The 17,706-nt window shown below is 53.2% G+C and overlaps 1 protein-coding gene across 8 annotated transcripts in view; it reads right to left on the reverse strand.

Annotated features, from left to right (window-relative positions):
• HDAC4 (histone deacetylase 4) overlaps positions 1 to 17,706 on the reverse strand; it is a 292,464-nt gene that overhangs the window by 229,016 nt on the left and 45,742 nt on the right. For 6 of the 8 annotated variants that reach the window (XM_061412829.1, XM_061412826.1, XM_061412832.1 and 3 more), the window contains exon 2: positions 12,901 to 13,138. In XM_061412829.1, the coding sequence (XP_061268813.1) occupies positions 12,901 to 12,922 (22 nt within the window). In that variant the 5' untranslated portion in view covers positions 12,923 to 13,138. The other 2 variants (XM_061412833.1, XM_061412830.1) reach the window with 1 other exon arrangement.

Consider the following 17,706-nt stretch of genomic DNA (forward strand, 5'->3'; position numbering starts at 1 on the left):
GGAGTCCAAGGCAGGCTGGAGGAGGGCACCCCACAATGCCCATGCCCTGGGGAAGCGGCGCCTCCATCCCACTCACCCACCAGGTTCCGGCTGCTCACAGAGGAGAGCGGGCTGCAAGGGGGGGTTGCAAGCTCAGCTCCCAGCTGGGGGTCCAGGACCCCAGGGGCACGGGCTCACCCTTGTCCCCAAGCAAACCCCCCTGTGGCCCCCCAGTGTGCCTCGCTGGCACCCCGAAGCTGGTGTGTCCCAGGGGCAGGGGCTTCCTCTCCCTCGCCTCCCTGCTCAGCCCCTTATTCCTTCCTCACACCCCAGCAGGCCCAGGTCCCCGCTCCCCTTCACTGGGGCGGGACCTGAAATGCGTTTCCAGCCCCTGCAGAGCACGCGGGACTCTGTACTTCTCCAGGCTGACCCTCAGCCACACCTGCCGCCAGGACGGGTGTCAACATCCAATGGCGTGAACGTTGCAACTCCCATGCTGCTAAACAAGGAACCACTCCACACGCAGAGTCTTTCCGTGTTTCTTTTTAAATCCAAAACTAGAATTTGATCATCAGAATTGAGATATCACTCTATAAAACGCGAGACAAATTCGTACTTTTTCCAGGCCTTTTCTTAAATCTGCCGCAGCTGTCACGGAACGTCTTTGGGTTTGGATGAGTATAGCTTAGAAGTGACAGAGGCCACTGCAATCAGGGAGGCTCTGAGCTCAGTCAATCTAGGAGATTCCAGAAGCTTCCAAAGGATGAGGGAGGCTCAGCCGCGAACAGCACTTCAGCCAGTGGTGGAAGGTTCCAGAGCCAGACGCTCAGGTCACGTGGGGCAGGCCCAGCAGCTCCTGTCCCCGTCTGGCGTCCACTAGGACCTGAGCTTCTGCTTCCTAGGGCAGAGTTTTGTTTCCAGCAAGCATGCTTGTGTAGAACTCACTTGAAAGGGAGCCACAATAATTGTGAAGGCAAAAGAGGATGAGATGGCTGGATGGCATTGCTAATTCAGTGGACATGATCTTGGACAAACTCTGGAAGATGGTGGGGACAGGGAGGCCTGGCATGCTGCAGACCACGGGGTCACAAAGAGTTGGACACGACTTGGCGACTGAACAACAAAATGGGAAATCTATGGATTTAGTTGACATAAAACTGGAAAATATAGACCCTGGCTTTGTACAAAATATGGGTGAAGATGTTGTCTTGATCAGTGATTTTAACCAATGTCTTCAAATGAATGTAAAAACTCATACCTCGAGCCACCTGTCTGCCCCGTCCAGGTGGAGTCCAGCCGCCCTCTGGGGGCAGAGGGTGATACGTACCCCTCCAGTGTGTGGCTGTCCATGCAGGGGCGGCAGGCCAGGCCCACCCCTTTCCAGGGTAGAAAGGTCTGGATTTTGACCATGAATACGGGGCCACCTTACACGGATCCCTGTGCCCCTCTGCCCCAGTGCGGGGCTCCCAAAGGAGGAGACACAGGGTTGTCCACCTGCCACATGGGCAGGTACCAGGCTGAAGGCAAAGTCCAGTGGCCAGTGTCCTCCTCAAAGGCGAAGGCCTGGTACAGTGCAGCCCCCACTGGGAGGCACCACGGCAGGCTCAGAGCCCAGCCGTCCTCCCGCGGAGGCGGCCCGGCCAGCACACAGGAGCCGGGGGACACATGGCTGCTCGGCCCAGCGGCTAGGCCAGCCTCCCTGCCCACCCCCAGCGCCTCCAGCTGTTCCAGAACTGGAAACGGTTGAGAAGCACTAGAGTGATGTTCTCTCAGACAACACGCAATGTGAGAAAGGCTCTTTTCTTCTCACAGATAACACGGATGTTTGAAACCGTACCCTGAGTCAGCGCAGGCTCACCCCGTAGGAACACACACGGGAAAGGCCTTAGAAACAGCATCTCCTTTGGAACCACAGCTGCTGAGGCCGTGTCTGTGCCAATCGGTCACCGATCCACTCATAAGAGGGTCCACGTAACGTGGACTAGAAGCTGGAGTTTCCGGTTTAGAAAGTGGAGTGCCTGTAAACGCAAAGAAACCCTCGTCCCAAGGGTCTCAGGCGCCAAGTCCTTGGCCCCATGGGAGCTCCGAGAAAGCACAGCTGAGAACTGAAACGTCCACGTCTTGGTCCAGGCCAGAGCCAGCGGCCGTGTGAGCCTGACCCTGGGCAGAGGGGCCAGCCAGTGCAGCACGAGGCGCTGAGACGAGAGAGGAAGGGGCAGGAAGGCTGGACACCAGGAGGGCAGAGCGGGGAGCACACCCTGCCCGGGGGTCTCTGTCTGCAGCACATCCGGGCAGGGATAGATGGATTCCCGAGTCTGGGGTCTCCCGGCTCCACGCAGCGACTCATGACCCACCAGGCCCTGCTGACCCCGCCTCCGGGACCGCTCCGGCCCCTCCGTGGAACCCAGCGTGACCAGTTGGCCCCTCACCCGCTAGTGTGGCCCCAGCCCCCTTTCCACACCACCACAAATGCCACAGATAACCAGGGACATAACAGAAGGGAGCCTGATCCCAGAGATGGAAGGGCAGACAGACAGCTGCACTCTTCTCAGGGGCCCCAGTGGCCCTGGTAGGGGTGGCCGAACTGGGCGCCTTGCCGGCCACTCAGATCTCAGGCCGTGCGTTTCCTAAAGGCTGGGCTCCTTAGGACGGAAAAACTTCAGTGGGGTTTCAGCACTTCCAGGCCAGGTCTCCTGCGGGCACTGAGTTCAGATTCTCCCCTGCGATCCTCCAGCCTTCACCTGCCTTGGCTCCTTCCCAGTGGAGCTGATGAACTGGAGACTAACATCCACACCTTCCAAAAAGTCTTTAAGGACATGGACGGCCAAAACCGTATCCAGCAAAGAAGCAGCTCCCCAGGGTGCAGCGTCGTCTGGGAGGACGGGGATGCAGGGACCCCACAAGGGCCCAGGTGATGGGGACCACACGTGCACAGCCCCCAGGCAGCAGCCGCCTGCACCCCGCCCCCACTCCAGAGCCTCAGACCCCCCGTGAGGAGCGCCTCTCTGACCTGTCCCTCCCCGGCAGCCACAGCTTGTCCCTGCTCACGTACCGGACCTACAACTAACAGGCGACCACAGACACCCACCAGCAGCCGATGCAATCCTGACCCGCCACCCGGTCTTTGTCCCATCACCCTCAGTGACTCGATTCCAACATGCACTGAGCGTCCGGCATGGCAAAACACAAAGGCCCTCATCTCCAGCTTCGGCTAAACCTCCTAGCGAAAACCGCTGCCCTCCAAGGTCTCCGCCCTCCCCAGCGCCTTCCCAAATTTTCTAAAAGCCCTTTCCGTGTATTAGCACCTAAGAAAGAGATCCATGACCCCACCTTCCTCCCGTTCCCTGATTCTTTCAGTGGGAGTGAAATAAAGCAGCCAGCTCCCCGGGCCCAGGCGTGACGGGTCTGGATGAAAAGCCACGTGGAGACCGCAGGTGTTCGGGCAAAGCGCTGGGATGGGCGGCTTTTCAAGCACAAAAAGCGGCAAGCAGGCTTGCATTCTGTGTGTCAGACCCTGGTGGGGGCGGGGCCGTAAGAAACAGTCAGTCAGCTCCTGACCTGGATGAAATCAATAAAACGTGTGAAAATGAGGAGCATTAAGAATTCTGAATCACGCTGTTCAACCCTGGAGGAACTTTCGCTAAATACATCTACTGCAAGCAATGTGAACACACCAGAGAGGGCCCTTTGTACAGCACAGTCCAGTGAAGCTGTGCTAAGAGCAGACTCCGTGGACTCTCTTGCAACTCCAGCAGCACCGCACAGATCCTACTGAATCAACAGGTCAGCGAGAGCCGCAGCTCTAACAAACGCCCAGTTTCTACAAAGGACGTTACAGGGAAATTCAAAACAGTTAAGAAGGAATAAACTTGGCTATGAATGCAAACAAGTCAAAACAGAATCTTTAGCTCCTGGAACAGGAGGCCTTCCCTTGGCGTCAGCACCTTGAACAACTGCACCATCAGAAGCGATCTTCTACCAGACGGCCTCGGAGTTTAAAGGCAAAAATAACTCGCCATCAGTCACAAAAGTTCCCTCAGCGAAAGAGGCTTGAAGACAGGGCTCAACAACAACAAGTCATCAAGATCCAGCGAGGGTACAGTATCAGAGGGCACGTGGGAGCCCCAGGAGAATGTGGTCTTGTGCAGAAAACGAAGCCCCCAGGTGCGAGCGCGGAATAACCTCTAGCAGGATGCTGACACCATGTCACAGAAGTCCTTATAAACATTATGGCAAACAGAAAAAAGCAGCAGATGTAGCAGATATATGTATTTTTCTTAATATCACCTTTAACCAAGCCTCCCTGCTACCTTTCAAAAGTATCCAGTGTTTGTAGAAGCGAGAGAATGGCTGTGACACGGAACACTGCTTTTCATCCTAAAACCCCAAAAGCGCTGAAGGTGCGCTGCAGCCTGGAATGCTCCGGTTCTGAGTCAGGATCGTCCCATTCGAGCAGCGGCAGCAGGAACCCTGTACCAAGGAGGAGAAGGAGGAGGGCTGGGGGACACACAGCCTAAAGCCCAACAGGGCGAGGCCGCCGTCGGACGGCAGGGCTTCTGACCTTGACAACAGCCAGAGCTGAGAGCCCGATGCAGCTCTGCCGGGAGCCTGCCGGGACCGAGCGCGCCTGAGGACCAGTGTCTGCACCAGTGTCTAAGAGGAGCCAAGTCCACCCCTCTCGTTTCTGCTTGTTTTGTGGGGGGTGGGGGGAGATATGAAAACCACACGATAAGGTCTCTCCATCACACCCCGCTTAGCACTCCCTGTCACAGGCTGATACCCCTCTTCTCACCAAGTGGGGACGAGAAAACCCATTTAAAAACACAAAGCCAGAGACAGCAAGGAGATCCAAGCAGTCTATCCTAAAGGAAGTCAGTCCTGAATATTCATTGGAAGGACTGATGCTGAAGCTGAAACTCCAATACTTTGGTTACCTGATGCGAAGAACTGACTCCTTGGAAAAGACCCTGATGCTGGGAAAGATTGAGGGCAGGAGGAGAAGGGGACGACAGAGGATGAGATGGTTGGATGGCATCACCGACTCGATGGACATGAGTCTGAGCAAACTCCAGGAGTTGGTGATGGACAGGGAGACCTGGCGTGCTACAGTCCGTGGGGTCCCAATGAGTCGGACACGACTGAGCAACTGAACTGAACTGAGAGACGATTCGACAAAGTTCACAGTCATTTGCCTCATTTGATTTTTTTCTTAATCGTTTTCCAAAAAAAAAAAAAATGTTCAGTTTTGAATCATGGTCTCGTGAAATAAGCAAATAAAGTGGAAATGAAACAAAAGGTTTCAACCAAAATCTCTCCCGTTAACCTGTCCAGGCCCTCAGCCAGCTCTAAGCATCAGCAGAGAGAAGCTCAGAGAAGTTCAGAACCACACTCGAGACACAGTGGAAACATGCTGGGAGGGGACAGGCCAGGGTCCCTTCTCCAGGCCAACAGGTTCTCAGAACAGCCGGGGGTGGGCCCGTGTAGACCTGGGCACAGCAGACACGCCTGCCTCTCCACCCTCTCCCTCCTCTGCCAGCCCACTTTCACCTCCAGGCCCTTCTATGCCCCATGGGGTAGTGGAGCTCCTGCCCTGCGCCCAACTCTGCTCACACGTCCCTTCCGGGGGCCCCTACCCCCGGCCCATCTCCTCTCTCCCCGTGAACCCCACTGTGTCGAGGTGGCTTCATGCTTCTCTCCACCTGGCCCGGCCCAGGCACCCCACATAAATGGTCGGGATCCACTGCTAACTGGTCCAGGGTGCCCAGCATCTGTCCGGCAGAGGGGCCCACGTCCCTCAAGGGCAGACGACCAATTCTGGTTCCAGTTTGGTCTCTGAGTAGATACCTGGCCTTGCCCCAAGCCCTGAATGGCCGTCAATACTGGTTTCCTCGTGGACAGAACAGGAATGACCGAGTTCTATCTCACTTCCCGGGCTCCCCAGGTGGTACCAGTGGAAGAGAAACTCCCTGCCAATTCAGGAAGTGAAAGAGAGGGTGACTTGATCCCTGGGTCAGGAAGATCCCCTGGAGGAGAGCGTGGCAACCCACTCCAGCATTCTTGCCTGGAGAATCCCCATGGACAGAGAAGCCAGGCGTCCATGAGGTGACAGAAGAGTCAGACACGACTGAACGCCTTAGCACACATGCCCGCATCCCACTGGCCAGGCTCATCGTGGAAAACCACGAAGTAACCATAAAGCACCGTTCAGAACCACATCGCTCTTCATTCCAGGGCCCTAAGAGCACAGCAGGGTCTGACTAGCAGTAAGCAAGTAACCAATGTCGATTTATTACTATTAGAAGCTTGAAACATCTATTTTTTTTGCAGACAGAGCAGCCCTGGCCCTTCACAGCCCAGCACCCACCTGTCCACCTGCCCCTCTGCTGGGCACCTCAATCACCGCCCTTCTGTTCCACCGACAAGCTGTGTGCTGTGGTTTCTAATGATCCTGGCTCAGGGCTTTCTATGTCAAACACATACCGGGAGTTCATTCTTAAGTTTCAATATCATTAATCATCCAACATTCAGCATCTCGGAATTCAGAAATTTGCATTTCTACAATGGTGGTTTTGAAAAAGAGGACATAAATGCAAATGTTCCACAAACCGTATAAGAATTTTCAGAGAACTGCCAAAATAAACCATCAACGCTCCATTGACAGAGAATTTTCTCAGCTCTTCATAACGACCGAGCATTCGTGATTTTTAAAAGACAAAACACAATTTGAGGATTTAAAGGAAAAAAAAAAAAAAAAGAGGCTGAAAAAGAAGCTGTTATGTCTCCATGATTTCCAGAACAAACCTTGACTGATTAAGATCCTGGATAATCATGGCATGGAGGATCCGGGCCGCAACAATTCAGGAGCCGAAACTGCGCGGGCGGGCACCCAGAGGAGCCTGGGGCCGCACGCAGCTGGGAGACTCGCCGGCCGTTTCTGCACCCGCCCTGGAGGAGGCAGAAGCAGGTGCCATGAAGGGCCCGTGAGCGCCTCCTTCCCCAGGGTCAGGCTAAACAGCGAGGCTGCCCCTCCCACAGGACACCTGCCTCCACTGGTCTCCAGAGCCCTGGGCTTGCTCTGCTGGATCTCGAGTCTGTTTCTGTGCTCCACAGGACACTGGGGACCCGGGCTCCTCTCCCTGTGTCCCCAGCCTCGGTCTTGTCCAGAAGCCCCTGGGCCTGCCCGCCAGCGGCTGGGGACTCGGATGCGTCAGGAAGAAGCTCTCCTCCGGCTCCCCGAGGGTGTGAGCACAGGTCTCCTGGCCTGAGCCCCGAGGACTCCACGGCTGGGGACTTGCCACACCCAGATCCGTCCTGAAGAAGCTCTCGCCCCCTCCCCCGTCTCCTGGAGGCCATGAGCACAGGTCTCCGGGCCTGAGACCCCAGGACTCCACGGCTGCACCTGCTGGCTGCACACCCGCCCCCCGAAAGCCCTGGCCTGGGCCTCCCGTGGCCTCGTCTGCAGCCTCTCCCAGGGCCCCAGCTCTCCCTGTGGCCCAGTGCCTCACACAGGGCCCACGACCCACCACCAGCAGCTCAGAATCAATGTGCCCTTTGTGTTCCCTGCAGGTCCTCAAAATTCATTTCCTCCCCTTGAAACTTTGCAATACTCCTGAAACATTCCACCCTTGCACAGCACAATCTAAAAGACAGAAAAATGCATCCTTCTGAGGCCATTTCTAAATTGAAATATAATACAACCCTGGTGGCCAACCGAGTGGAAAGAAACAAGACTCAAGATCCAAGAGGCCAAGACCAGGGCTCGGGCTTGGGCCGGTGGAGCTGAGAGCCTCCTCCCGGGACCTGCAGGATGAGAACTTCACGGTGGTCGGAAGAAATCAAACTATGTCGAACTCATCAATCACCAAGTTACTGTCGACGCAGACGTTCAGCTGCTTTCATGTGGATGAGGCATTTCAGAGTGAAGAGAATGCTTACAAATCAGAGTGTGGTCCAAACTAAAACACAGGTCTAAAATATACAGGTTTCCCTCAAAATGGCTCATCACGTGTTTTAGCAGTACGCAAGCCTCTCACCTAGCTCCCGGGAGGGTCAGGACACTTGAGTGACTGGATCCCACTCCTGCTCAGCCAGCTTCCTGTCGAGAGTGGGGTTCGGATGCCCACGCGTGGTCCAGGGGACTGCACACAGGCTCCCTAAGGTTTACAGCCCTGCCTCCAGACGCCCTCTGGGCGGAAATGTCACTGCGAGGAAGCTGAGCTGCTCGGGGTGGGGCGGGGTGGTAACAACGTGGCCGAGGGACAGCCTCTGGTCCCGCTCTGAGCCAACCCAGGCCCCCACCTCCCAGCACACTCGGGCTACGGGGACGACCACAGCCTGTCATCTGAGGAACACGAAGGCAGGGAAGGAGGGGAGCCTGTGCCCGGGCCCTCAGTGTGGGAGGGGGACTCGCCTTCCACGTGGAGGTCCCGCGTCCTCACAGCAATCCCCCAGCCCCGCACAGCCCCGCAGAAGGGAGTGCAGCGCTGGGGCGGGAGAGGCATCGCGTCTCAGCACCTCTCCTCACTCCTCCTGCTCTCAGAGAGTTCTCTCGGCCTGAGTCAGGCCGGGCCGCTTCCTCGGGCCGCTCACAGCATTCGCAATCATTATTCAGAGCAATAAAAGCCGCACCAGTCAGCAGTTTTACGTCAGAGCGCCAGGGCCGGGCTCTGGCAAAGTGCAGAAGGAACAGCAATAAAACCATAACACGCGCCTCACCCAGCACCAGAGGGGGTCAGCGCGGGGGCCGGGGGAGAAGACCTCCGCTCGCCAAGTGAAAAGCTCGTTTCATCACCGGGGCCAAGCCGGCCGGCTCCGCGGCGCCCGAGGGCCACACAGGGGCTGTGGGGCTGCGGCTGGGAGGGACGGGGGATAGCCAGTGACGCGGCGGGGCTTGCGGGCAGCCAGACAGACGGACACCGCAAGGCCCAGGGAGGCAGAGACGGACGCGGGACCCAAGGGAGGCTGGGGCTGAAGACGGGACGGGGAACCCCGGGAGGGGCCCTGCTCTGAACAGCAAACCGAACATGTTCGGTGTTAACTACTCTCCTCCTCCCGCAAATCCACTAAAACGACAAGACACAAACACCAACACGAGACTCGCAGCGAGTCTACACGGTGGGAACACAGTGGTGTCAGCCGAGGGACAGGGAGGGACTTCCTAGGAGATGCCCGTCTGGGGATCCAAGTGATGGAGGATCACCACGAGCGAGCAGGCGGTCACCCCGGCAGGCCACGGGCTTGCGGACAGGGCAGAGGGGCGTGCAGACCATTGCTCAGCCCAACCCCCAGCCTGCACCCACCCGGGGCGGGGATGAGGGGTGGGCCGCAGAGCAGCCGGGAGAGACACGCCAGCAAGCCCACCCTCACGTCAGCAGATGCTACTGCTGGGCGTCAGCTACCCAGGCTGCTCCAGGACTGCCCTGGGAGGAGGGGGCGTCAGACAGAGAGGAGGATGGGGGCCAGGCCCATCCACCAAGAGGGACATGCGCAGCAGACAGGACCCGACCACAGTCAACAGCCACGGGCGAGGCCTCTGTGCAAGACACAAGGACCCTGGGAAGGAGGGGAAAGCAACACCCTGCTAGATCTCTGCTGCTCACAGGGACCAGCCTCGAGGAGGAGGTCTGTGATGCGAAGATGCTGCTGCTGCTCAGTCGCTTCAGTCGTGTCCGACTCTGTGCGACCCCACCAGGCTCCCCCATCCCTGGGATTCTCCAGGCAAGAACACTGGAGTGGGTTGCCATTTCCTCCTGCAATGCATGAAAGTGAAAAGTGAAAGTGAAGCCACTCAGTCGTGTCCGATTCTTAGTGACCCCACGGACTGCAGCCCACCAGGCTCCTCCGCCCATGGGATTTTCCAGGCGAGAGTCCTGGAGATAAGTGGGTGGAGAAGTGTTTGTCAGCCAAGAGGACCCAAGGGCAGAGACACTTTTAGGAGGCTGATCACGTCTGGGGCAAAGGGCACGAAGCAGAGAGAAACAAACACACGGTATTTTGTTAGGAGACTGGGGCCACCAGGACACATTTGTTAGATTTTAAGCACTGAAAAACAAAGCCACAAACGTCTTATTGTAAAAGAATACCAGAAACTATAATCATAAGAGAAAGTACACGCTTCTCTAGAAATCAAAGAGACAAAGAAGATAAAGTTACGCTGATGTAATCAGTTAATCACTGATTTAAGTAACTGAGGTTATTATGTATAGATAACACATACAGAAAAATGCATACATCCACTCCCACATACAAATACACTTGGCCTTTGGACAGCATGTGCTCGAACCACCACACAATCTGCTTATAGCAGGGTTTTCTATGGTTAGTACCACGCACAGCACCACACCATCCGCGACTGGCTGAATCCACAGACTTGGAATCACAGATCCAGGGTAGCCAACTTCCGATGCGGGGAGCCAACTATAACCCACACGTGGATTTTCCACTGTGCGGAGGCTTGGCACCCCTGACTCCCAGGCTGGCCCAGGGTCAACTGTACATAATGCACATGCATGAGAAAACTTCACAGACAGTATTGACGCATACACATAGACTTCATTAGATTCAAAAAAGAGTGAGAAAAAAAAATCCTCTTCAAATGCCTACTGGCATGTATGAGATTTATGTCTATAGCAGCTCATAAAAAATCTGGTATCACCTCACACTGGTCAGAATAGCCATCATCAAAAAGTCTACAAACTATAAATGCCGGAGAGGGTGTGAAAAAAGGGAACCCTCCTACACCGTTGGTGGGAATGTAAACTGGTGCAGTCACTATGGAGAACAGTATAGAGGTTCCTTAAAAACTATTGACAGAACTGCTATATGACACGGCAATATGCGGACGTAGATCTAGAGAAAACGGTAATTTGAAAAGATACCAGCACCCCAGTGTTCACCGCAGCACGACTCACAACAGCCAGGGAGCAACCTAAATGTCCATCAGCAGAGGGCTGGATAATGGGCAATGGAATATCACTCGGCCACTAAAAAGGATGAAATCATGCCATTTGCAGTGACGAGGATGGACCTAGAGACTGTCACACCAAGTGAAGTTCAGTCAGAGAAAGACAGACATCATACAAACTCATTTACAAAGCAGAAGCACACTCACAAACTTAGAAAACAAACTTCTGGTTAACTAAGGGGAAGAAGGTGGGAGGGACAAATTAAAGAGTTTGGGATTAACATACACACGCTACTATACATAAAATAGATAACAAGAAGGTCCTTCTGCATAGCACAGGGAAATCTACTCAAAATTCTGTATTAACCTAAGTGGGAAAAAATCTGAAAAAGAATAGATATGTGTGTGTATATGTATAACACACACACACACACACACACACACACATATATAACTAAATCACTTTGTACACCACAAATTAACACAACACTGTAAATCAACTACACTCCAATATAAAATAAAACTTCTAAAAATGTGCACCCTCATTTATACAATAATGCAAATTCAAACAATAAATTTCACCTGGCATGCTGAGAAGAATGAAATAAACTGAATCCACCTAGTGCCTGTGCAAATGTAGAAAAATACATATGATCATAAACTAGGATTAAGGGGAGAAGTTGAGACAGAGCTTCTGGAGCCACGAGCAAAGTAAACAAAGTTTCCAATGCAGGTGCCCACCCACCCAGCAATTCTACTGCCTGGAACTGATCCAACGGAGATAGTCACAAAGTGTGCGAACAAAACATATGTATAATAATTGTCTGATGATGATCTGGGGCTGTTCTAAATACCACATAAGTATCTACCTGTAAGCTACCAAAAATAAGTTAGGTTTATGTACATACTGACATCAAAAGATGCTCATAAGGTACTAAATGGAAAAAAAAAAAATGAAACACAGAATTCCACAGATAGAATGATTATCCTCTATTAAAACATTTCTTCACACACCCTTATCTTCAGACACAGAAGGAAGGCAGGCTCCCCAGCTGAGTGGGAGGGAGTCCACGTTCACCCCTTTCGATCCAGACTGTTAATTATATTTTACACTCTGTATCAATCAATACATGAACAATTTAAATCAATAAAGGCTTCGTATCTAAATACAAGTGGGAACCCTGCTCTTGGAACTTCAGACAACTCTGTTCAGGCCAGGAGAGGACGTGCAGGGGTCTGATCCCCAGGGAGGAGAGCAGAGCAAGCCCCTCACTCTCATCCAGTGGGGACCCCAGCCACACTGACGGAGGCAGGGCCTCCAGGACACCCCACGCCTGCCCGAGTGGACTCAGGACGACAGATGTAAGTGGCCCAAAGGCCACACTGCAGTGGACGGTGAGGCTGGACGAGCCAGGGCTTGCTGCCACTGGGTGGCTGGGTGACTCAGTGACGGGGCTAGAGAAGCCTGAGCATGTGTCCCCGCATGCTTCTGAACCCGAGAACCGCACAAACATGCTCCCCGATCCCACCCAGCCACGAGCTCTGTGACCCTGGACCAGTCACCTCTTCCCCACCAGGTGGGGGACATCGGGGCCTGTGAAGACTCGCTGTGTGCAGGATGTGAGCGCCGTGCCCGGTGAAGCCCTGGGCACCAGGACTGATGCCCGTGGGCGCCCACCACCGAGGGGCACCAATCGTGTCCAGCCCAGGGGCAGCCCACTCCCACAGCCCCCAGAATCAAAGCAGAGGGAGAAGGAAGCGGCTCTCCAGACCACACATGGCCCTGAGCTCATCGCCTCCCTGAGGTACTGGGGAGGTGCGTGCTGCTCAGGTCAGCGCGCGGGTCAGGGCCAAGCCTGGACCCTGACTCCTGAGAGGCCCCATTTGTCTTTCTGCTGCTGAGATGGAGAGCCGGCTGCCCGGCCCACGGGGCAGACCTAAACCAGCCGCGCTCATGATCATGAACACAGAGACAGACCCGGGACCCAACCGCCACAAGGACCCGGGGTCCGGCTTACCTGGATGGCTTTGCGAGCTCATTGCGAGCAGCGGCTTCTCCTTCAAAAGATTCAAAATGGCTCAAAACTTCCACGTAAACAAGAGCTCCAAGGAGCCCGGAGTCCGAGCGGCACATACAAGTCCAGCAACGGGCAGGGCCGGCCCACAGCCACCGAAGCACCCTGGTCTCGCTGACCACGTCGTGGGCCCAGAAATCCAGAGGCGGGTGGGGATCTCCAGGGGCTCTTAGAAGACAACCTGTGCGGGCAGAGAAAGGGGCAGCTTCGGTTAGGAAGTGCAGCCAGGACTCAGTCAGGTATGTGCCTCCCCGCCCCTTCCGTGGATTGCTAAAACACTCGCGTGGACTCACTGTTTCTAGTCCGACAAACTACAGAAGTCCTTACATACAAACGAGTTCCCTTCTGAGAGCCCATTCGTAAGTCTGCTTTGTTCATAAGCCCAACCGAGTTCATCTACGTACCCAACCTTACAGATGTCAGACACGTGAACTAACTTATGTGACTTGACGTGTAAACGCACATTTGCATCTTTGAAGAGTCAGAGTTCTAAGGCTCATAGGTGGGGGACTTCCTGTACTTGAGGTTCTGTTAGTAAATATATATATGTGGATATGTGTAATAATGTATCTGTAGCGCAAGCTCGGAACCATTGACGGAAAACACTTTAAAAGAGAAATCACTCGAAGCCCACCCGATCCCCCCCACACACATTTTTCCATTCTCGCGATATCCCCAGCAAAATTTCTATCTTACACGGCGGCAATCTGCGAGTCTGTCTAAATTCAGCTTTGCTCCTTTGTGCCCGAAATAGTTTCCCAGGTCTCCACCTTCATGATAACCATTTCCTCGATGCATTCTTATGCTCTGATTTTAAGAGGACAACACACTCATCACAGGAAGTGTCTAAAGCGCCATCCCAATGCCGTGACACACAGGGAGACGCTGGGCAGCATTGTGACGCGTGTCCTTGCAGCTGGGCTCTGTCACCTTTCCCCGCACAGACTGCCGGCTCCACAGCCGGGCACCCTGCCCTCTCTGCCAGCATGATGGCTGGGAACTCCCCAGCGTCAGGATCCGCGCTTGGGAACACTGCTCTGAGGCTGTGCTGGGAGCCGCCTGCCTCTTCCCCCACCGCGGGCGGCTCTGACAGCCCTGGCCGTCAGATCACAGGCCCCGTCCCCAGACCCCGGGAGGGTGACACCTGATGGACACCAATCCTCTTCCCAAGTCCAGCCTCTTCCCCAGATCACAGTCACTAACAGAGGAACCCGCAGAAACAGGGGCACGCACGCCCACCGCTGAGCGTCTGCCCTGCAACGCAGCATCACCTAGGGCTCTCTGAAGTCCTTGCTGTGATGAGCATGTGTTACAGCTGGAATGTAGACATAAACTGAGAACACGGTACTCATGAAAATCCTCATCCTGACCCTGGCCAGGGTTCCTCTAAGGCTTATTATCTGCTCCTGCAACAGTGTGACAAATCCCTGTTCCTGATTAAACTGTTCAAGGATTTCCCCCCCTATTGCTTATAACCAAAGGCCTCTAACCTATTTATCATGTAAAGAACTAAATCCCAAAAGGTGTCTGCTTAGGTGGTACCCAATAACACATCACTGACCAGCATCTTTACGATTATTATTCTATACATGGTTACTTCCTCAGGAAACACAATGACTTATCTCACGTTCAGAGTTTTTATTCTTCTCTTGAATAGATGAAGGAGATATAGTACACATATACAACGGAATATTACTCAGCCGTAAAAGACAGCAAAGCAAAACAACACCGCTTGCAGTAACACGGATGAACCTATAGGTTATTGTACTAAATGAAGTTAAGACAGAAAGAACAAGACAAATGCCATCTAATACCACTTACATAATCTAAAATAAGACACAAATATGTCTGCATAACAAAAACAGACTCACAAAGAGAACAGACTTGTGGCTGCCGACTGGGGAAGGAGGCGTGAGGGAGGCAAGAATCGGGAGTCCTGGGTGAGTGGATGCCGACTATCAATATGCACAGGAAGGAGACAAAAGGCCCTGCCGTGTAGCACAGGGAACCACATTCAACCCCCGTGACAAATCAGAATGGGAAAGAGCATGAAGAGGGACATGTCTAGGTATAACTGAGTCACTCTGATGTACAGCAGAAATTCACCCATTGTAAATTAACTGTACTTCAGTAAAACTTTAAAAATAAACAGAATGTTTATTCATCTCTTGACCAGAAAGAAACGTCGCAGTCTTGAAAGCAATGTAGGTGGTATATTTTGCAAACTCTTACAAATCTCAGACTGCAAGGAGATCAAACTAGTAAATCCGAAAGGCAGTCAATCCTGAATATTCATTGGAAGGACTGATGCTAAAGCTGAAGCTCCAACACTTTGGCCACCTGATGCAAAAAGGCAACTCATTGGAAAAGACCCTCATGCTGTGAAAGACTGAAGGCAAAAGGAGAAGGGGGCAGCAGAGGATGAGATGGTTGGATAGCACCATCGACTCAATGAAAATGAATTTGAGCAAACTCCTGGAGATAGTGAAGGACAAGGAAGCTTGGCATGATGCAGTCCATGGGGTCACAAACGGCTGGACACGACTTAGCAACTGAACAACAACAAATCTCTGTATCCTCCACCCAAAAGTCACGACTTGGCTGGGTATAAAAGTCTTGCATCACAACTATTTCTCTCTCAAGGCCTTGGCTGCCATCCCGCCGTCAGACACAGAAAACCTCTGACCAGCCAGGCAGCACTTCCTTTCCAGGGAACCTCTGGGGGCTGATTTCTGATGCTTTCTTCTGTCCGCATTCTGCCAGGATTTTGTTGTTACTTTAATCTTGAAATTCAAAAATGTTGTCAGAAGATGTACGGTAAGAATCTCTTTTCATTTATCTTGCTCCAAACATGAACCTTTCAGTACACACAGGTCTTCTCTTCTGCTCAGGAAAATGCTCTTTGATCGCGTTTTGGTGACTGCTTTGCTACACCTGTTTTTCGTGTCTTCATAGCTTCCCACACCGTCTGGCGGGAACCAGAAACCCATCGTATCCAGCTTCTAGGCACTGGTGCCTCATGCTTTACTCTGCACCCCAAGTGCCCTTGCCCGAGTGTTCTCCATGTCACTGCTGCGAATTCCCATGATCTCCACCTCATTCCTATGGCTTCTCATACAGATTTTAACTAAACCTTAAGCTCTTTGTCTTCAACCATCTCCTTTATTGACTCACTCCAATACCTTCTCCTCTCAGCTGAGTCCCTCCTTATGGCCTCTGCTCTGTGTGTATTTCTAGCCAAAGCCTTCTGAAATGTCTTTTTTTCTGATTCTGATGACTGTTCTCTTCTGCTTTCAGGAGAGTTGCCTTTCCACCACATGCCAGAATACCTTTTGACACTCGGTGGTAGGGATTTACTTCTGTTTGTTTATCCTCAAGTGAACATAACTGTGGTCTAGATCTGAGTTTTGCCCAAAGACTGTGTACCTCCGGTCCTACCCCTTCTCTGTCCACGGTAACAGTGGCTAAACACTTCTCAGAGCCACCCCTCTGGCAGCTGACATGCACAGAACCCAAGATAAGTGCTCAGCGTCAGCAAGCTCTCAGCTAGCACAGGGCTGGGAGGCTGGGACAAACCAAATGCAGACAGAACGGGACACAGAAGGACTGCTGCAACAGTTATTATCTGTATAAGCTCCTTCTGTATTAAGAAGCTTCTGCTATAATACAATAACACACTCTGGGAAAAACTCACGCTCCAAAAACTTGCATAAAAATACCAGGGTTTATGGGGAAAAAAAAAAAGGTTGGAGCAGACTCTCAAAAACTGCAGTTTAATAACTAGGATACTACAAAATCAATACTAACTCTAGTTTTAAAATCATCAGTTTTTAAAAAGACACGTAAAATTCCTGATAAATACAATGTCCAGCAAAGGCAGAGTTTTATAAAAGGTGGCAACAGTTTGATGAGAGAGGTTAAAAGGAAGAACCGAAGCTTCTGGGTCATGGAACAAGGGACAGAATGCATGAAGATGGAGAAAACCACGCAATAACCAATTTCGAGAAAGAGCACACGGCCAACACGAGCAAGAAGTAGGAGCTGTGGTGGCGCAGGGGGAGGGCGTGTGAAGGCACCTTCCAGGGTCCTCAGTGGTCACACCCCGTTCCTTGAAGTTAAGAAGCATCGCTGAAGCAGGAAAAGCCAAGTCAGACCCAGCTCGACGTCTGCATCACACCAACACCTCCCCACCAGGTACAGGAAGGACACGAGCTACTCTGAGTCACAAAAACACGCCGTGTTCCAGGGCGGGATGTACGTGAAAGAACCTTCCCAACCCCAGTGGATTTGCTTCTTGCTGCCGCAGGAACAAAGGACCACAGACTGAGTGGCGTGAAAACTACAGAAACACATTGTTCCCGGTCAGAAGCCGTGAAGTTTCCAGAAATCTGAAGTCCGGGTGCTGGCGAGGCCGACCTCCCTCCAAAGCTGCAGGAAACCTGCCCTGGCCTCTTCCCACCTCTGGGGACTGCTGGCATCTTTGGGGTCCCCGGGCCAGCAGCTGCAGGGCTCCAGACCCTGCCTTCCTCATCTCTTGTGTGTCTGCCTTCACTTGGCTGACTTTCCAGGACACAGTCACCCAGGATTAGAGGCTCAGCTGACCTCAGCACGACTTCGTCTGTGTTACATCTGCAGGGACCCTGTCTCCATACGGGGTGCTGGGGGTTAGGACTGCAATGTAGCTGTTGGAAGGGAGGCACAGTGCCAGCCCTAATGCCCAGGACACAGGGTGCCCAGGCCTTCCCCAGG

This window comes from Bos javanicus, chromosome 3, assembly GCF_032452875.1.
Source record: "Bos javanicus breed banteng chromosome 3, ARS-OSU_banteng_1.0, whole genome shotgun sequence".
NCBI classification, from domain to species: Eukaryota; Metazoa; Chordata; class Mammalia; order Artiodactyla; family Bovidae; genus Bos; species Bos javanicus.